This window comes from Lithobates pipiens, unplaced genomic scaffold (genome assembly GCF_037356315.1).
Source record: "Lithobates pipiens isolate NorthernLeopardFrog02 unplaced genomic scaffold, aLitPip1_a1.2 Scaffold_25, whole genome shotgun sequence".
NCBI classification, from domain to species: domain Eukaryota; kingdom Metazoa; phylum Chordata; class Amphibia; order Anura; family Ranidae; genus Lithobates; species Lithobates pipiens.
Window position 1 is genome coordinate 186,000,969 of NW_027507787.1, and position 17,522 is coordinate 186,018,490.

General features: G+C 40.5%; 1 protein-coding gene across 1 annotated transcript; it reads left to right on the forward strand.

The window, feature by feature from the left end:
* The first annotated feature begins 1,298 nt into the window (after positions 1–1,298).
* On the forward strand, positions 1,299–16,489 carry INA (internexin neuronal intermediate filament protein alpha). The gene is made up of 3 exons (XM_077455295.1): positions 1,299–2,559; positions 9,741–9,865; positions 14,798–16,489. The coding sequence occupies exons 1-3, from the start codon at positions 1,519–1,521 to the stop codon at positions 15,084–15,086; spliced, it is 1,455 nt and encodes a 484-aa protein (XP_077311421.1). The 5' UTR covers positions 1,299–1,518; the 3' UTR covers positions 15,087–16,489.
* Positions 16,490–17,522: the final 1,033 nt, after the last annotated feature.

Genomic DNA, 17,522 nt, shown 5'->3' on the forward strand with positions numbered 1-17,522 from the left:
CGCTGTGTCCTGGGAACTGTGTGTTTCCCAGAACACAATGGGGGGGCGGGGCGTCTGCGGGGGTCTGTCCCGGAAGTGGGTGCAGATACCTGGATTATCCAGGTAACTGCACCCCCCTCCCCCCTGAAAGGTGCCGATTGTGGCACCGGAGGGGGGGGAGGGATCAGATTAGCGGAACTTCCACTTTAGGGTGAAGAACCGCTTTAAGACCCCTTTCACACTGGGGCGTTTTTCAGGCGCTTTAGCGTGTAAATCGCTTGAAAGAAGCCTCATCTGCAGTCCCAATGTGAAAGCCCAAGTGCTTTAAGAGCCCTTTCACAATGTCAGCACCCGAAAAACGCTTGTAAATCATCGCTTAAACTAGCAGCGCTTTACCAGCGTTTTTCGAGCGTTATTGGGGCGCTTTTAACCCCTGCTAGTGGCCAAATAAAGGGTTAAAAGCGCCCACAAAACGCTGCTGCCAATAGCGTTTTTCAGGCGTTTTTCAGGCGTTTTACAAGCGCTTCCCATTGATTTCAATGAGAAGGGGCGCTTTAGGAGCGTTGTATTCACCACTCCAAAAGCACTGCAAAGAAGCTGCTTGCAGGACTTTTTTTGACGCCCTGCCAGCGCAGCGCCTTAGTGTGAAAGCACTCGGGCTTTTACATTGGGATTGCAGTTGCAGCTTCTTTCAGGCGCTTTTTTTGACGCTAAAGCGCCTGAAAAACGCCCCAGTGTGAAAGGAATCTCGGTGTGAAAGCACTCGGGCTTTTACATTGGGATTGCAGTTGTGGCTTCTTTCAGGCGCTTTTTTTAACGCTAAAGCGCATGAAAAACGCCTGAAAAACGCCCCAGTGTGAAAGGGGTCTATGGTAAATAGTGCAAACAATGTGCTCACAACAAATACACTTTACTTTCCCTTTAAAGCAATGGGCTCAACAAGGAGCTCAGATCCAATGTGCTGGAAATGGAAAGACTGACATAATACTCTGTAAGCCATCACTTGGCAGAGGATTCCCTCCCATCTGGATTTATCACCAGATAGACGCTTACAAGAGAATTTCTGCTGGAGTTTAAAAAAAAAAAAAAAGAATTATGGGATTAAAGTCAGTGAGGTCTGTTTATGTAACCCCAGGGATTGGTGTCTTGCTTTATTATGATGCAGATTTATATTTAACGCTTTGCTGGCTTCCTCTTTTGATTGGCAAGGGTGACAAGGAGAATCTAGAGGGAGACCCCCTATGCCAGGCTCAGGGAACCAGGCAGGATCGCTGACATCAGCACTGCGGCAAAATGGACAGTTCCATCTAAGCACCTTGAAGCCTTGACTTGTCTGCTGATCTCCATCGCTTGCTACCCACAGAGGGTCACAAAGCATCTCCAGCACATGCTAAAATGACAGCTCTCCGGCCAGGAAGAGGTTAAACTCCCATAGTGCTGCCAGCAAAGTGAAGGTTTTTTTTCGTCCCCAGCTATTGATCGTGCCTGGCAGTATAAAAGGCTGGGTGGAGGGTGTCCCTCCCTCATCTGCCTTCCAACATGAGCTTCAGTTCAGACCATTACCTCTCCTCCTCCTACAGGAAGATATTCGGGGACCCTCCTCGGTCCAGCAGCCGCATCGGGGGGAGCTCTGGTTCCTCTAGGACCGGCCAATCTGGAGGGTACCGGTCCACCCAGTCCCGCAGCAATGTCTCCTCACTGTCCTCCTACAGGAGGTCTCCTAGATCTGGTGCCTATGGAGATAACGTAGACCTGACCCAAACTTCAGTGGTGAACAACGAATACAAGATCATCCGAACGAATGAGAAGGAGCAGATGCAGGGGCTCAATGACCGCTTCGCCGTGTTCATCGAGAAGGTCCATAACTTGGAGCAGCAGAACAAGGTTCTGGAGACCGAGCTGGTCGCCTTGAGGCAAAGGCAGTCTGAGCCCTCTAGGCTGGGGGAGCTTTACCAGCAAGAGCTCAAAGATCTCCGCTCCCAGCTGGAGGACCTGAGCAATGAGAAAGCCCAGCTGATCATTGAAAGGGACAGCCTGGAGGATGACCTGCAGAAGCTAAAGGGCAAGTATGAGGATGAGATCAGGATGAGAGAAGAAACCGAATACGCTTTGAAGGCACATAAGAAAGATGTGGATGATGCCACCTTGGCCAGGCTAGACCTGGAGAAGAAGGTGGAATCTCTGCTGGATGAGATCAACTTCATGAGGAAGGTCCATGAAGAGGAGATCACAGAGCTGATGGCCATGGTGCAAGCCTCCCAGGTCTCGGTGGAGGTGGAGATGGCCAAGCCTGACCTCACCTCTGCTCTGAAAGACATCCGATTCCAGTATGAGTCTCTGGCGGCCAAGAACCTGCATTCTGCCGATGAGTGGTACAAGTCTAAGTTCGCCAACCTCAATGAGCAGGCGTCCCGCAGCTCCGAGGTGATCAGAGCCAGCAGAGAGGAGCTCAATGACTACAGGAGACAGCTCCAGTCCAAAACCATCGAAATAGAAAGTCTGAGAGGAACCAATGAATCGCTGGAAAGGCAGCTCCAGGAGATGGAGGAAAGGCACATTGCAGAGGCTTCTGGAATGCAGGTAAAATCTATACTTTGCACCATTTAGACATGATCACTAGTCATTTCCTTATCAGGTACACCAACCTTAGGGGCTCACTTACACCACAACCCCTGTGTTCAGTGTGTGGGTGTGTGGTTTAGGGCCCATTCACACCAGAAACTGCACACAACTGAGTGTATTTTTAAAAACACAATTTTGCTTCCCTTTTTTCTTTTGGTGGTGGGGGTAACTGTGCGTTTTTGACTGCATGTTTACGTGCATTTTAAGCATGCTCGACATGCGATTGACACACACTTGAATGCGTTTTGTGCTGCGTTTCGTATCGCATCTGCAGTGCATTTTGCTATACGTTTTTGGGCTTGGCTTTCTTAGCTCAAAGGGGTGCAGTGCAGGTGTAACGCATTTGCTACATTTGCGATGCAGAAAAATGCAGCATGCTCTACTTTTTTCTTTAACTGCACTGCAATGATGTGAACGGTGCCCATAGGATTACCTTGATTTTGGGCTGTCTATGCAATTGAAGTGCAGTTCAAAATGCAGCCAACTGCATTCAGCGTGAAAGGGACCTTAGCCCTTTATTTTGCATTTACATTTGTTTTCTTCACATGCGAGAAATGCCGTATACTGAACTTTTCTTTTTAAACGCATGTGAAATCACTGCAGTGTAAACTAGGCTCATCAAAATATATATTTTTTTATTATTATTTTTTGCATATGTGTTTGTACTGCACTTAAAAAAATGTGTTTGAATACATTTGGCATAAATGGGCCCTTAAGCTTATCTAAACCCAATCAAACAAATCGTTAGCATTGCAGCGCAGCTTAATGGTCTTTAAATGTGATGGCTGCATACAATATCTATTTTCACACTTCTTTTCTTCAACCTGGTTACCCTGCCCTTAACTCACTTCCTGTCTTAGGATGACAACCCTACTGAGCAGCATTGTCCCCTTAGGACAGGGAGCGTGTTAGACTACATAACACCTCCCTCCAGCTTTCGGCAACAGGGGGATGGTTTTTTTTTGTAATACAGGGAATTGCAGGGAACAATGCTAACTGTCAGAGCCGGGACAAGGAGTGGGCAGGAGGGGCGGCTGCCCCTGGTGCAATGGTTTATTGCAGGGGTAGGGGGCACCCTGACCCTAACCCTAAGGGGGGTGCAGTTTGGCATCTTTGCCCTGGGCGCTAGATGACCATGTCCCGGCACTGCTAACTGTTAACAGTAAGCACAGGGAGTTATCAGATTTCTGTCTGGATGAACAGCTATTGTATTTACAATTGTCAAACAGATATAATAAAACACTTTTTAATGGCGGTGTATGTAACAGACCAGATTGGAGCAAATACATTTATTGTTAAATAACACTTTAACTTCAGTGTGGGGTTATCTGTATTTGTTTACCAAACATCTTGGTGTATCTTCTTCTGTCCATAAGGTGCTGGGATGCTGGTCCTTGTCCATGGTGCTGAAGCTGACTCTGCCATTCACATCCAGGCTAAGGGTGATCCCCTCACTATAATCAAAGAGCTACAATTACATTAACAAACACACATTATTATTATTATTATACAGGATTTATATAGTGCCAACAGATGCATAAGTATTGATAACTGTATATATATATATATATATATACACCAGTATATTTAATTATTATAACCTTACATTTTGCTATAAATTCTAGCAAACCTCTTTAATATAACAATGAAAGGCGATGGAAGTCGCCAGGATTTATATAGTGCCAACATATATACACCAGTATATTTATTTATTATAACCTTACATTTTGCTATAAATTCTAGCAAACCTCTTTAATATAACAATGAAAGGCGATGGAAGTCGCAGTTTGATGCATTATATATGAGCATCCTTATATAACAGTTTCATTAAAGCACTTTGTGGTACAGGGAAAGTAAATATCTCCAAGGAGAAGGGGAGGGGGAATAGGGAGTGGCAGCTCTAACAAAGACACTTCATCCAACTACCAAGGGAGCTTTCCAAACCATACAAACTAGAATGAGCACTGAAGACTGATTAGTGTAATATTCTTTTAAAGTGACAGGCTTTTAATGGAATCTTTATTGTACTGTATGTTGGGGGAAGGATAATAATAAATTAGTCTTGCTGTTTCAACATTCTTATCATATTTTACATGGTGTTAAGCAAATAAGAATGGAATAAAAATCAATGCACCAAGTGTAATCCAGAATTATATGTACACATATACAGAAGTGAGGTTGCAAGGACAGATAACTCTGATGGCTTTAATATTTGGCCAGAACGTTAGGATTAAAAGTGACAAATCCTTTGAATTGTTAATATTAGAAAAAGGAAGTCGAAAACATCACACACATTTTAAAGTTTGTAGGATTTTATGGAAAATGTATATACAAAAGTAAAATAATAAACAAGAAATAACCACACTCAAAAATGAATGATTACTACAATATACATTTATTTATAATATTTAGTTAGGGAAAACAAACAAACAAAGAAACGCGAGTAATGTTTTTTCCTTATACTTGGAAATGAGATTACATTTATTATGAGAACTCTTTAGTCAGTATTTAATGCTCTAATAAACTTAGGATGAACAAGGTGCCACTCCCTAGCCAAAGATGGCGATTGAAGTTAAAATGGGCGGATCCCGGTTCATGATTAGACTGCTTCAAATAAAATCTCCCTAACAAAGGAAATAAATATGATCTGTGGTAAACTGTTTTCCCTAACTAAATATTATAAATAAATGTATATTGTAGTAATCATTCATTTTTGAGTGTGGTTATTTCTTGTTTATTATTTTACTTTTGTATATACATTTTCCATAAAATCCTACAAACTTTAAAATGTGTGTGATGTTTTCGACTTCCTTTTTCTAATATTAACAATTCAAAGGATTTGTCACTTTTAATCCTAACGTTCTGGCCGAATATTAAAGCCATCAGAGTTATCTGTCCTTGCAACCTCACTTCTGTATATGTGTACATATAATTCTGGATTACACTTGGTGCATTGATTTTATTCCATTCTTATTTGCTTAACACCATGTAAAATATGATAAGAATGTTGAAACAGCTAGACTAATTTATTATTATCCTTCCCCCAACATACAGTACAATAAAGATTCCATTAAAAGCCTGTCACTTTAAAAGCATATTACACTAATCAGTCTTCAGTGCTCATTCTAGTTTGTATGGTTTGGAAAGCTCCCTTGATAGTTGGATGAAGTGTCTTTGTTAGAGCTGCCACTCCCTATTCCCCCTCCCCTTCTCCTTGGAGATATTTACTTTCCCTGTACCACAAAGTGCTTTAATGAAACAGCCTAAATCAACCCCATTGTTACTTCTAAATCTTCTGCTATTGAGTGTAATGTAATTAAGTATATAAATTACAAGATATTACAGATGATGTAAGTTTCAGCAGTACACAGCAAACGGCCCAATAATTTTATTGACTTTGAGCTTTTGCTCTTCAAAACTCGACTGTTGGGGCACATGCAAAATATGTGGAGGGTACAAATTGTTTGCTTAGTACATAAATGCTTGCTGATAGTATTGACTACTGCAAAACAACCAGTAGCAGTTGGTAAATATCTGATGCTCTATCTTATATATATTATATCCATCTACACAAAGGCTGACCATACATTATACAAGTTTCCTTTAGATTTACATAAACAATATAATAGGAGGTCAAAACCAAACACTTTCAATTTGTATGCAATCAGTCAGGCCCTTGCACTACATAATTGAAGATAAATCTAAAGGAAATTGAATAAAAAAAATGTATACTGTATGGCCAGCATAAGCAGTTTGTAAAAGAAGAAATTAAGTTCTGCTGAGCATTCCGCATTATGTAAATAGTGTAAAACTAAACAGAAATGTTCAAACCACAGTAACATATAGATGGTCTTAAATGTAAAAGCAATTTACTCTATGTTTCTAAAGCAAAGAGGTTTGGGAAATCTGAAAAAAAAAAAAAAAAGAATATCCGAGTATTTATTTAGTAGAGTCAAGATATTTAGTGGTAGGATTTCAATTTACCTGTCTTATGATGCATTGGAAACTGTACTTCACAGTTGAATGGATTGATACTTATTACCAGACTGGATCTATATGGAGGAGTTCCCCAATCTGTGAAAGATACAAGATACACACAATAATGCTTGTGCACATTGTGGCTTTAATGTGAATATATTTGAGGAAGGGAATAAAGGAGGCTGAAGAGTATTGTATGCATGCACTGCATTAAACAACAGACATCACGATTTTTCAGTGCCATAAAGTTAATGTATTTTCCACACCACCCTGACAATTTACCTAAACGTGATACATACTAGGGGAATGTTTACCCTTAAATATTAATAACATAAAATTGAGATAAAGTACCATAACACTATAGCAGATTGAACTGGAACTTTGGATTGTTTTAAAAAGGGCCACTTTATCCTCTGGATCCCTTCTACTGCTTATGACTGCTTTATATCATATTGTCATTTTCTTTAATATACATATTATTTTTATAACAACCCTTTCAACCTATATGACACCTCCCTGTCCCCAATATTGTACTGTATTATCTGTACTATTTAGTTCTTTGGCTCTGTCTTCACTGTGCAGTACATAGTATCTTTGCGCAGGAAACACTGTACACAGTCTTACAGTTGGACTTGGCCACAAGGAGAATAATCAAGGCTGTATTTGCTGGTTCCTATACACCAACCTTTCTCATCCTTTTTAACATGGAGGAACCATGCAAACTTTCAGGTCTCATGGAACTCAGATAATAATGATTATATGTACAACTTATGAGACAGTAGCATAAACAGTAATGCCGCGTACACACGATCAAACTATCCGCCGGACAATCCGCCCGTGTGTGGGCTCCGGCTGACTTTTTTCCCCCAAAAGTCCGGCGGACCTACAAAGTAGTTTTGATTCAAAAATTGTGTCCGGCGGACAATCCGCTCTCTGGCCGCAATGACAGGGACACGGTGTGCGGCGACTTATATAGGGACATCGCCGGGTGATGTCCCCGACCCTTATGATGTCACAGTCCCAGAGGATGCTGGGACTGTGACATCATAAGGGGTGGGGATATCACCCGGCGATGTCCCTATATAAGTCGCCACCAACACCACGTCCCTGTCATTGTGGCCAGAGAGCGCGTCGAGTCAACAAGAAGAGGAAGAAGAACAAGAAGAAGAGAAGGCGGCGGCGGTGATAGAAGACCGGGCCACCGCTTGTAAAAGAGCTGGAAGAAGGCGCGGAGGCCCGGCAAGAAGAACCGAAGAGGGGGACAAGAACCCCGAAGTCGGAAGAAGAGGCGGCGGCGACAGAAGACCGGGCCACCGCTAGTAAAAGAGCTAAAGGAAGAAAGCAGAGGCCCGGCAAGAAGAACCGAAGAGGGGGACAAGACCCCCGAAGAGGGGGACAAGACCCCTGAAGTCGGAAGAAGACGCCCAGTAAGTAAAAGAGCTAGCAGAAGATAGCGGAGGAGTCCGGCGAGAAGACCCCCCCCAAGACGGAAGAAGACCCCGGAGCTGTGCAATACATTTTTTTAAACCCTTGTGTGTTGTGTTTTATTTACATTTTTTTCACAGGTGAATGGGTAGGGGTACATTGTACCCCATACTCATTCACATAGGGTGGGGGCCGGGATCTGGGGGCCCCCTTATTAAAGGGGGCTCCCAGATTCCGATAAGCCCCCCGCCCGCAGACCCTGACAACCAACGGCCAGGGTTGTCGAGAAGAGGCCCTCGGCCTCATCAATATGGGGACAAGGTGCTTTGGGGTGGGGGGGGGGCATTCGCTCGTCCCCAGCCCCTTTCCTGACCGGCCGGGTAGCATGTTCGGATAAGGGTCTGATATGGACCTCTTTAAGTCCATACCAGGTGACGGGACCAGCGACCAGACTTTCCTCCGTGTGTGGGCAAGTCCGTTCATTTCAAAAGTTCAGCGGGCTCCCACCATAGTCCGGTGGACCTAGTCCGCTGGAAAAGTCTGGCGCTCGTTCGGAAAGTCCGGCGGACTTTCCAGTGGGTTGTCCGCCAGACTAAGTCCGCCGGATAGTCTGATCATGTGTACGCAGCATTGGTTGTAGATTCAAGAATAAATAAAGGAATTTAGCATCCTTAACATATTTGACATCCAGGACAACGCTGTGAAAATATTATTTTTAGTATGGCTAATTAAATGAAACAAAAAAAAAAAGAATGGACTAAGTAAAAATTTTAGAGCTCCCTTAAAACGATGGTCTTTGGAAATGTGACCCTTGACATTGACGGTCAGTGAAGAAGTGCCCCCTTACACAGTAGTCACTGAAGGTCCCTAGTATACTTGTGGTCAGTGGAAAGCATGCTCCTTACACTGGTGATCAGTGGGAAGAATGTCCTTCCTTATAGATAGCTGAGATTGTTTATGTCAGTGGCAGCTTATCTGGGAGGAAGAAATTGCTCATTGCTCAAGGAACCATTGGAAACCTCTAGAGAAAAACCAATGTTCCACAGAACCCTGGTTGAGAAAAGCTGCTATATGCTATACGCAGTAAGACCAATTAAGGTAGAGACAAATTGACTAATTGGCATGGCCTGGATTTGGGGTAGTAATCATTGTAGGGGTACAACTACAGCAATGACAGCACAAGGAGCCTGTACAACCTGCCTAAATAATGATTACTCCAGGAAACAATGGAAATTACTTTCAGACAAAATTAATAGATACATGCTTTAGGCGCTTCATTTAAGCTGCTATAATATTAATCAGTATTCTACAGTGCAAGCTATTGGTTTAAAACTAAAGAGGTTTCAGTAGGGAGACTTCTGTTAAGGATAAGGTTGGAAGCTATGTTGCCTTATGGAGGTCTCTGATTTATAGTTACTCCCCTGAAACCTTGTAAGTACATTAAGAACACATGGAGACTAAGGTTTCATCCTGAGATTTCACTACATTTCTGTACTTTATGTACAAAACTTTAAAAATAAAAGCAATATTATGGTGAATTGTCTCTGTAACTATGCTGTGAATAAAACCATGAAAATATTGATATTAGTGACCACATCAGTTACAGATAAATAATGAAGATTACAGTGCCCATTATAAAAAGAATTTACAACCATGGGAATATACAGTAGCCTAAATCAATGAATGTCGAGCTGTATTTGACAAATGAACTAAAGACCTTTCCTTTCTAATTACAGGATGCTATCAATCAGCTAGAGGAAGAACTGAGGAGCACAAAGGGAGAGATGGCCCGTCATCTGAGAGAGTATCAGGATCTGCTGAATGTCAAGATGGCCCTAGACATTGAGATTGCTGCATACAGGTAACTATATAGCTTGTATTTTTTAGTGCATTAATGTTAGCATTAAAATATAACACAGAGAAATATTTTTAGTGAAAAACACTCCTTCAATTTTTAATAATGTACCATTATCTACAAAAGAGAACAAAATATGATGTTGAACATTAGGGATTTGCATGGTCTGCACCAGGGCTTATGACTGAAGGTAAAGTAAGCTTCAGCTTCAAGTCTATGGGCATGGCAACCCATGCTGACTTTAGTTTGGAGCTGAGAGCTCATGTCTGTTGATGCAAATTATTCCAAATTTGCATCTGCGTGGGCTTGCATTTAGCATGAGCTTTAAAGACAAACTCCAGCCTCATCTAAATAGATGCTCTTTTAGTTCCTGCCTTTCATTTTCTCTCAGTCTCTTCTGTGTGTGTCCTGGAGCTCAGTAGGTGGCACATTTCCATTTTCCATCTCTGGGATGCCCAGTGTCATGTAGCCTCTTAGTGGTCACATAGGCCATTAAAGAAACAACTCCAGCATCTATAATGTATAGTGTCAGCACACTGGCAATGTAATGCGTGGGCATTACTGTAGCGTGAAATGCCAGTAACAACATCATGCTGACTGATGCTGCAACTACACACTGATATGACCGAGGAAGGTGCTGTGCCTCTTGGCACATGTAGTCGTGTGTTTTACATGTCCCGTGTGCACTGTATTACTTATCCCTCTGACCGACATAGAAGAGGTGGAAATAAAGAACAGACAGTCATGTAACCATGCATATAAGAGGGATTAGAAGTCACACAGCAAGTAGGTGTGGCTCAGCTTCTTTCAATAACAGGGATCCATGAGTAGAGATTTATTTTGTCTCCCATGCACACAGGAATTTTGCAAATTAGGCAAACTAACAAAATGTGAAGGGGACATGACTGAAATTTTTAATCTTGTATTTCACAAACTTCTTGTATTTGTATATATGTTAGGAGCATAATCCACTAAATGGAATGTAAATTATATAAAATATCCACAAGGCCTTGCAATACAATTAAATCAACTGCTTTCATTAAATGAGAACTTCAGCTTAGTGCAAGTTGTATTCAAACCAAGTGAAAGTGCCATTCATCCTAAATCAAATGAAATATCCTAAACTGAAATTATGTAATCAGCCTTCTTGCACACAAGGCAAATTGTATAAATTAGGTTTATAAACTATTTTTTTAAACTCCTTTTGGACTTGTCATTATGTCCAAGAATTCTGAAAAGGAGTAAAAGGTCCTACTATTGATATGGAAGGGACCACACTCCCTAACTGAATGGAAACAGCTAGTGAACACTAGCCTTCCTTTGTACAAACTAACTTATGAGCCCCACAATAAGCTACTATTATTTGATAAAATTCTGGGACGTTGGGTTAAATCAACTTCACATGCTTCCTTCATAGGTATCTGGTGTTGTATGACCTAGCAGCAACTTGTGGTTTACATAGATATTGATATATGTGAAATGGCTTTTGTTGTACTTTCCATGGCATTGCTATATTTATTTGAACTCCTCTAAGAAAGACACTAAGAGGATTCTTTGTATGGAGTTAGCGTGTTTATCAATTTAGATTGTCTTGTGCGTGCAAATTGATAAAAATACCTTGTGAAAAAAAGAAAGAAATTTAACAAAAAAAAAGACATTAAATATCCTGAAAGTTATTGAAGCTATAAAAAAAGTCACATTGTTAATGTATTGCTGTTTATCAGAAATTACATTGCGATCTGTTTAGTGTTTATTTTTTTAAACTCTCAAGGGGCACCCACAAAAGCAATCACAATGTACATTTAGCAATACAGGGTGTGGAAATCTGGTTACAGCAAGTAATACTATAAAATCACTGCTTATATGGAGTTGAGTGGAGATTGCATAACCCTATAAGCTAAAACAAACACTTTGGTGAATATCACATTTTTAATGCATACCCATAGTGGGTTTCTGAATGGAAGACATCCATGGTCTCCTCTCCCTCCTTTTTTGCTATATTAAATGCCCATTTTTATTTTGGGTACATTCAGCCATAGTTTTACTTATCGTATCTCTCACTCCCATAAATTGCCTCCTTTCCATGTGACCAGTCCCCCCAAAGCCCCTTCCCTTCGGCGCTCCGTCTGTCAGGTCCACTCTGATATCATTATGTACAATGCAGGACCAACAGTCCTGCACTGTTAAGTGAAGCCGCAGAGGTACAGCCCACGACCTGGTGCATTGAGGGGAAGAGTGTCAACTGCCTTTTAACAGTAGCCTAGACAAAATGAAACATTAATGCTTTGCAGTTCAGGGAAAACCCCACTGCAAAGTTAAAGCCTATAACAATAGAGGATGCTGTGTAAGACTAGAGTATGTCAATACCAATTCCGTTATAACCCGAATTCCAGTACCATATGTGAATAAAATAATACCATTGTCTGCCAATTTCCCTAAAGTGCTTAAACATAAACCTTAAATACATTTTGAAAAAATGAGAACATCAATCTGTGTATAATAAGTTACAGTGACAGTCTTTCAGCTTATTCATTCAATCTTCTTGTTCTTCGGTGTTTCCTCCACCAAAAATGAACATGCGGTGAGATGTAATGTCTACATCACTCACCAGACCTTCTAGACCTCATTGCTAAGAAAGAAGCTCAATATGTGCTTATTTTAATATATCCAAGGTCCACTTTCGCCCCCGGGAGATGAGAGGTCAGTATCCTCCTGTCATTCACTCCACTCCACCAATTCACACAGAAACTAAAGGTATAAAAATCACTGATATAGTGTAGTATGTTTGTTGGGTATCAGCCCAAAAAAAAAATGAGCTCCACTGCTCCACTCAAACCTAAGAAACCAACCTGCTCTCCGAATACCGAAAGTGACGTCACCAGAAATGGCAAGCGGAAGTCCCACCTTGAATGTATTATCATCAGAATGACATCATCGGGAAGCAAGAACCGGAAGTCCTACTTTGAACGCTTTTTCCTCATGACATAATTTGAACAAAAACGCGTTTGAGGCAGGACTTCCGGTTCCTGCTTCCTGATGACATAATTTTTGTTGCTGCTTCCTGATGACGTCAGGTTGCCATTTCCGGTTAAGTAACTACCAATATTGGGAGATCACGCCTGCTTTAGGTTTGAGTGGAGCTCATTTTTAGCATACAGGCTGATCTTATTAGTGCCCACCTGTAAGCATTTTATTAGATTGTTTTATGGCTGGTACTCAATAAACATACTCCACTATATCAGTGATTTTTACCGCTTGGGTTTCTATGTGAATTGGCGAAGTGGAGCAAATGACAATGACAGTGTCACCTGTATACACTGAAGCTATTAGAGCATATTACAAATTGCCATCCACTTCTTTGGGAGTTACTTGGAGCACCTGTACAGTGTACAATGATTGTCATTAATTCTACTACCCAAGTGGTCACTGTTTTAGGCTGCCTAGAACTGCTCATGCAGCTGGCTGCTGATATATATATTTACATGATTGTGTTTAAATCTAGCGTCCACTCTTTCCTTAGTTACAAATTTGAACATAGTAATGTACCCACCCCTCCAATGCTGCAAAAAAATTCCTATGGTCATGCTTAATGGCATCCCTGGAACTCAGCATCCCCAAGTTTGCAGCTGCCCAGGTCAAGGAGTTCAAGGTTTGCAATTGTGTCCATATTAAAAATGTTTACTATGTGCACCCATTCTAAATTATGAAACTCTCTAGGACCACCAAGTATAAAGCTATCTTCTGATTAATAAAAATCAAATATCAATGTCTTTAATGCAGTCCTGGATGTATTCTGGCAGCATTGCTTGCAGTGAATTGCATTAGCTCTCATGATTGACAGTATTTCAGCACCTATTGCTTGAACAAAATCTTTCCCAAAACCACTTTAGATGCACTGCTTTATGAACAATGTATTTAAACCTTAAAGCGGGAGTGCACCTAAAAAAAAAGAATTAAAAGCCAGCAGCTACAAATACTGCAGCTGCTGACTTTTAATAAATGGATACCTTTCCTGGAGTCCAGTGATGATCAATCACTCGTCTCTCGGGTGCTGCCGCCGCCATTCTCGGTGAGGGAATCAGGAAGTGAAGTGTTATGGCTTCACTTCCTGTTTCCCTACTGAGCATGTGCGAGTCGCGCAGCGCATCCTAAACGGTGGAGGGGGTGTGGGAAGGGGCGTGTCTTCCGCGGGTGTCTATTCCCAGAAGTGGGTGCAGATACCTGTATTATACAGGTATCTGCACCCCCCTCCCCCCTGAAAGGTGCCAATTGTGGTACCAGAGGGGGGGAGGAATCAGATGAGTGGAAGTTCCGCTTTTGGGTGGAACTCCACTTTAAGGCCCCTTTTCACACATGCAGACCGTTTGTTTTTCATACATCTGTTGACGGATGAAAAACAGACATCAATGCATCTCTATGGAAAAACGGATGTAAATAGATAATCATTCATTTACATCAGTTTACACCCGCATCTGTCAATATCTGTTTTTTTAAACGGATCAGAGCTCTATTTTTCTTCCGTTGAAAAAAAAACATAGCAGGTGCGAAACGGATGTAAACTGACAGTCAGTTTTTCCATCCTTTTTCCAGTGGATGTAACAAAACTGATGAGCAGCTGATGAAAAACGGGTGAGCAGCTGATAAAAAATACAGATGAAAACATCATCTTTGAAAAGATGTGATTAAACTGATGAAATGAACGATCCGCATGGGTAGAAGGGGCCTAGAGCTAAATTGAAATAACTGAGTGGTTGGTGGCAATGTTTGTGGAATGCATTAGTAATTTTTACTTGTTTAAAGTACCATTCGATTGATAAAGGAAAAAGTAAGGTTTATGGTGAATTCATAAGATTCTTCTGTTACTTATGTTCCCTCATGTCAAATGAACAATATTGTATTCTTATTAACATTACTAATTCACAATGTCGCTGTCTCCAGGAAACTGCTGGAAGGTGAAGAGACCAGGTTTAGCACAAGCGGAATAAGCATCATGCCTCCAAATCCTTCTCAAAGCTATTCTTACCAGTCTCGCATTCATAGTTCCTCCTCTTCTAGGGGTACACCTGCAGGATCCAAGAAAGACGAAGCTGATTCCAGCTCTAAAACCATCTCTAAATCATCAGCTCGCAAAGGGGAGCCTTATGAGGAAATCATTGAAGAAACTGTAGTGTCAACCAAAATAATAGAAAAGCCAGAGCAGAATGAGGGAATTAATGGTAAACCTTAAACAAAGAAAACTAGTACTTTACAAATTAGTTAGAAGTTAGAATTTCTACTTTGCCATTTTTCCATGCACTCTTAGAACGATAGCTTTAATGTTAGTTTGCTACATGGTCATTACATTTTCTTTAGGAGGATGCAGTAATATCACAAGACCATCTAGTTCCACAACCGTTGGAGGGTCATAGGTTAACAAGGCCATTTACAGAGTCATTGTTGAAAGAAGGGATTTTGACACATTAAAGGGATTGTCCACTTCATGTGGTGTTAGGTAGTATTTTTCTACCTTATTCCAGCCCTGGTTATGCCTTTTACAATACTGTTGGTTTTATTCATTTACCAGTACCACTCTTACTGCTTTAAGGAAATTGCAATATGAATCAAATTTGAAGAACCAACCAAGTTTATGTAGAGACATACACAATTTGGCATAAGTTTCATAATAAAATGTTCAAATCAGTAGATGTAAAAGTAGATGTAACATCTGGAGGCTGATAGTCCCTTTAAATGAGGTTTCTGAATAATATAGCATACTCAAGCAATAAAAGGATTTGCCATTACAAAGTATAAAACCAGCCAAAAGCTCTTTATTTTTTAGACTGAACAACACATTGATGAAAAGATTGACTCTTCTGCACCTTTTTCCATTGTATGACCATGCTAGATGCATGATGCACAATTTCAAACATCAGGCATTGAACATTCCATAGTGTATTGTTGCAGCCATTCATTCAGAGAACTTCATTTTTTCATATATCACTCTTGATAGTAATACATTTTAACACTTAGTTCTTAGATATAGCAACAAAATAGTATCCAATACCAATGGTGACACAGGGACCATGTTAACTTCAAGCACATTAAATGTCTTAGCTGACTAAGGCTGATCAGTCTACACATTTCACAGTTAATCTTAGGTTTTCAAAATTGTTTACCAATGGGCTTCTGCACAACTACTTGGTACCATAACAAATGTGAACACGTAGCTAAAATAAGCACATTGAGAAGTCACTCTGTTTCCTTAAACATACAGTAGTGATGATAGCACAGCAGTTACATAACAAGTTATACCACATTCATCATTTAGGTGCTGAAATCAGAGATTAATACACACTAAAAACACTCTTTACTGGTGGTAGTTACACTGGTGGTAGTTTGAATGGTCAATATAGGAGGCACTTTTCTCTTCATTGAGGTATGTCGAGGTTAAGGCCCTAGTACATCTTAAAATGCCTTATTACTACCAAAATCCTTCCAGTAATGTGTATGCTGTGCATTTATCTTTGTAAAAACCAATGCATTATGGTATGTGTACACTTTATACTGTGAGATGTTTTATTCATTGATAATGCAATGAAACAGAAAACTACACCATCAGACATGAACAACAAATAAAGACAAAGAAATATATTCATTTTACTGTCTTGTCTTATTTGGGTTGGTTAGGGTATCTGGAGCTAGTGGTGGGTGTGAATCATAGAGGATCCATAGGCAAATAAATGGATTGCCCTCTTCAATGTTACAAGTATAGTGTGTGTATGTATGTATTCCTGGAATGGAGCAACCTTGTTACAAGGCAGGTGCAAGGGAAGTTGTCTATTTTGATTGTTTTGTGCCACAGTTCACCATTCAAAACCCTATACCTCACTATAATTTACTTACTGACAACATTTTTGTGAAATTATCAACACCAATGAACCCAGTCTCAGAGCTCTGTCCCTAAACAAATTATTCCTATTTTGTTTATTTTCTGTTTATTAAAAAAAATATTTTACCCATAAGTATTTAATCAATGCTTCAGTGTTCAGAGTCTGCTGGGATTTTTAATAAGAAAGCCTTCAATTCTTGACTGCTTCTACAATCCGGAGATCCAGGTGGCATTATTTCTACACTGATTAGGGTGTGACCCTGCTCTGAGTCAACCAACTGAATCATTGAGCTGTATGTAATTCATGAGATCTGCTATCCAACGCCTTATTTTCAGCACAGCAGTCAACCAGCTATCTGAAACTCAGACATACCAAACCCAATCCCATAATTTGCTGGCTGCAAAGGGCATATTAAATAATGATATGAAAGAAATAAGTTTTCCATTATAGTATTATATTGTAGTAAATTTAAAAATGAAAGACAAAAAAAAGAACACACAACGCACAAAGACCTAAAGTGCAGTAATGCACTTACAGGATGATGATAAACATCAGTTTATCATAAACTCAACAGGAGGCTCGGACCTGCAGTGGAGATTAATCTACAGCACAGTGAGTCCTAAAAACTGTCTGGATAATGGTAGAAACAGTCTAGTGGGAACTGTCATAAGCTGAAGATACATTACTTATTAGGGTTTCTATACAAGTTACAATCAGAGCAAACAACCTCTGTACAATCAAGTTTAGATTTAACAAAACTATGCAATATGAGAACCTACCAACAAAAAAAAATC

Bases quoted from the DNA above. Each gene is read 5' to 3' on its own strand.
- INA (XM_077455295.1), top strand. From the start codon at position 1,519: ATGAGCTTCAGTTCAGACCATTACCTCTCCTCCTCCTACAGGAAGATA. The intron at 2,560-9,740 runs GTAAAATCTATA...TTCTAATTACAG, and splicing joins CAGAGGCTTCTGGAATGCAG to GATGCTATCAATCAGCTAGA. The intron at 9,866-14,797 runs GTAACTATATAG...CGCTGTCTCCAG, and splicing joins ATTGAGATTGCTGCATACAG to GAAACTGCTGGAAGGTGAAG.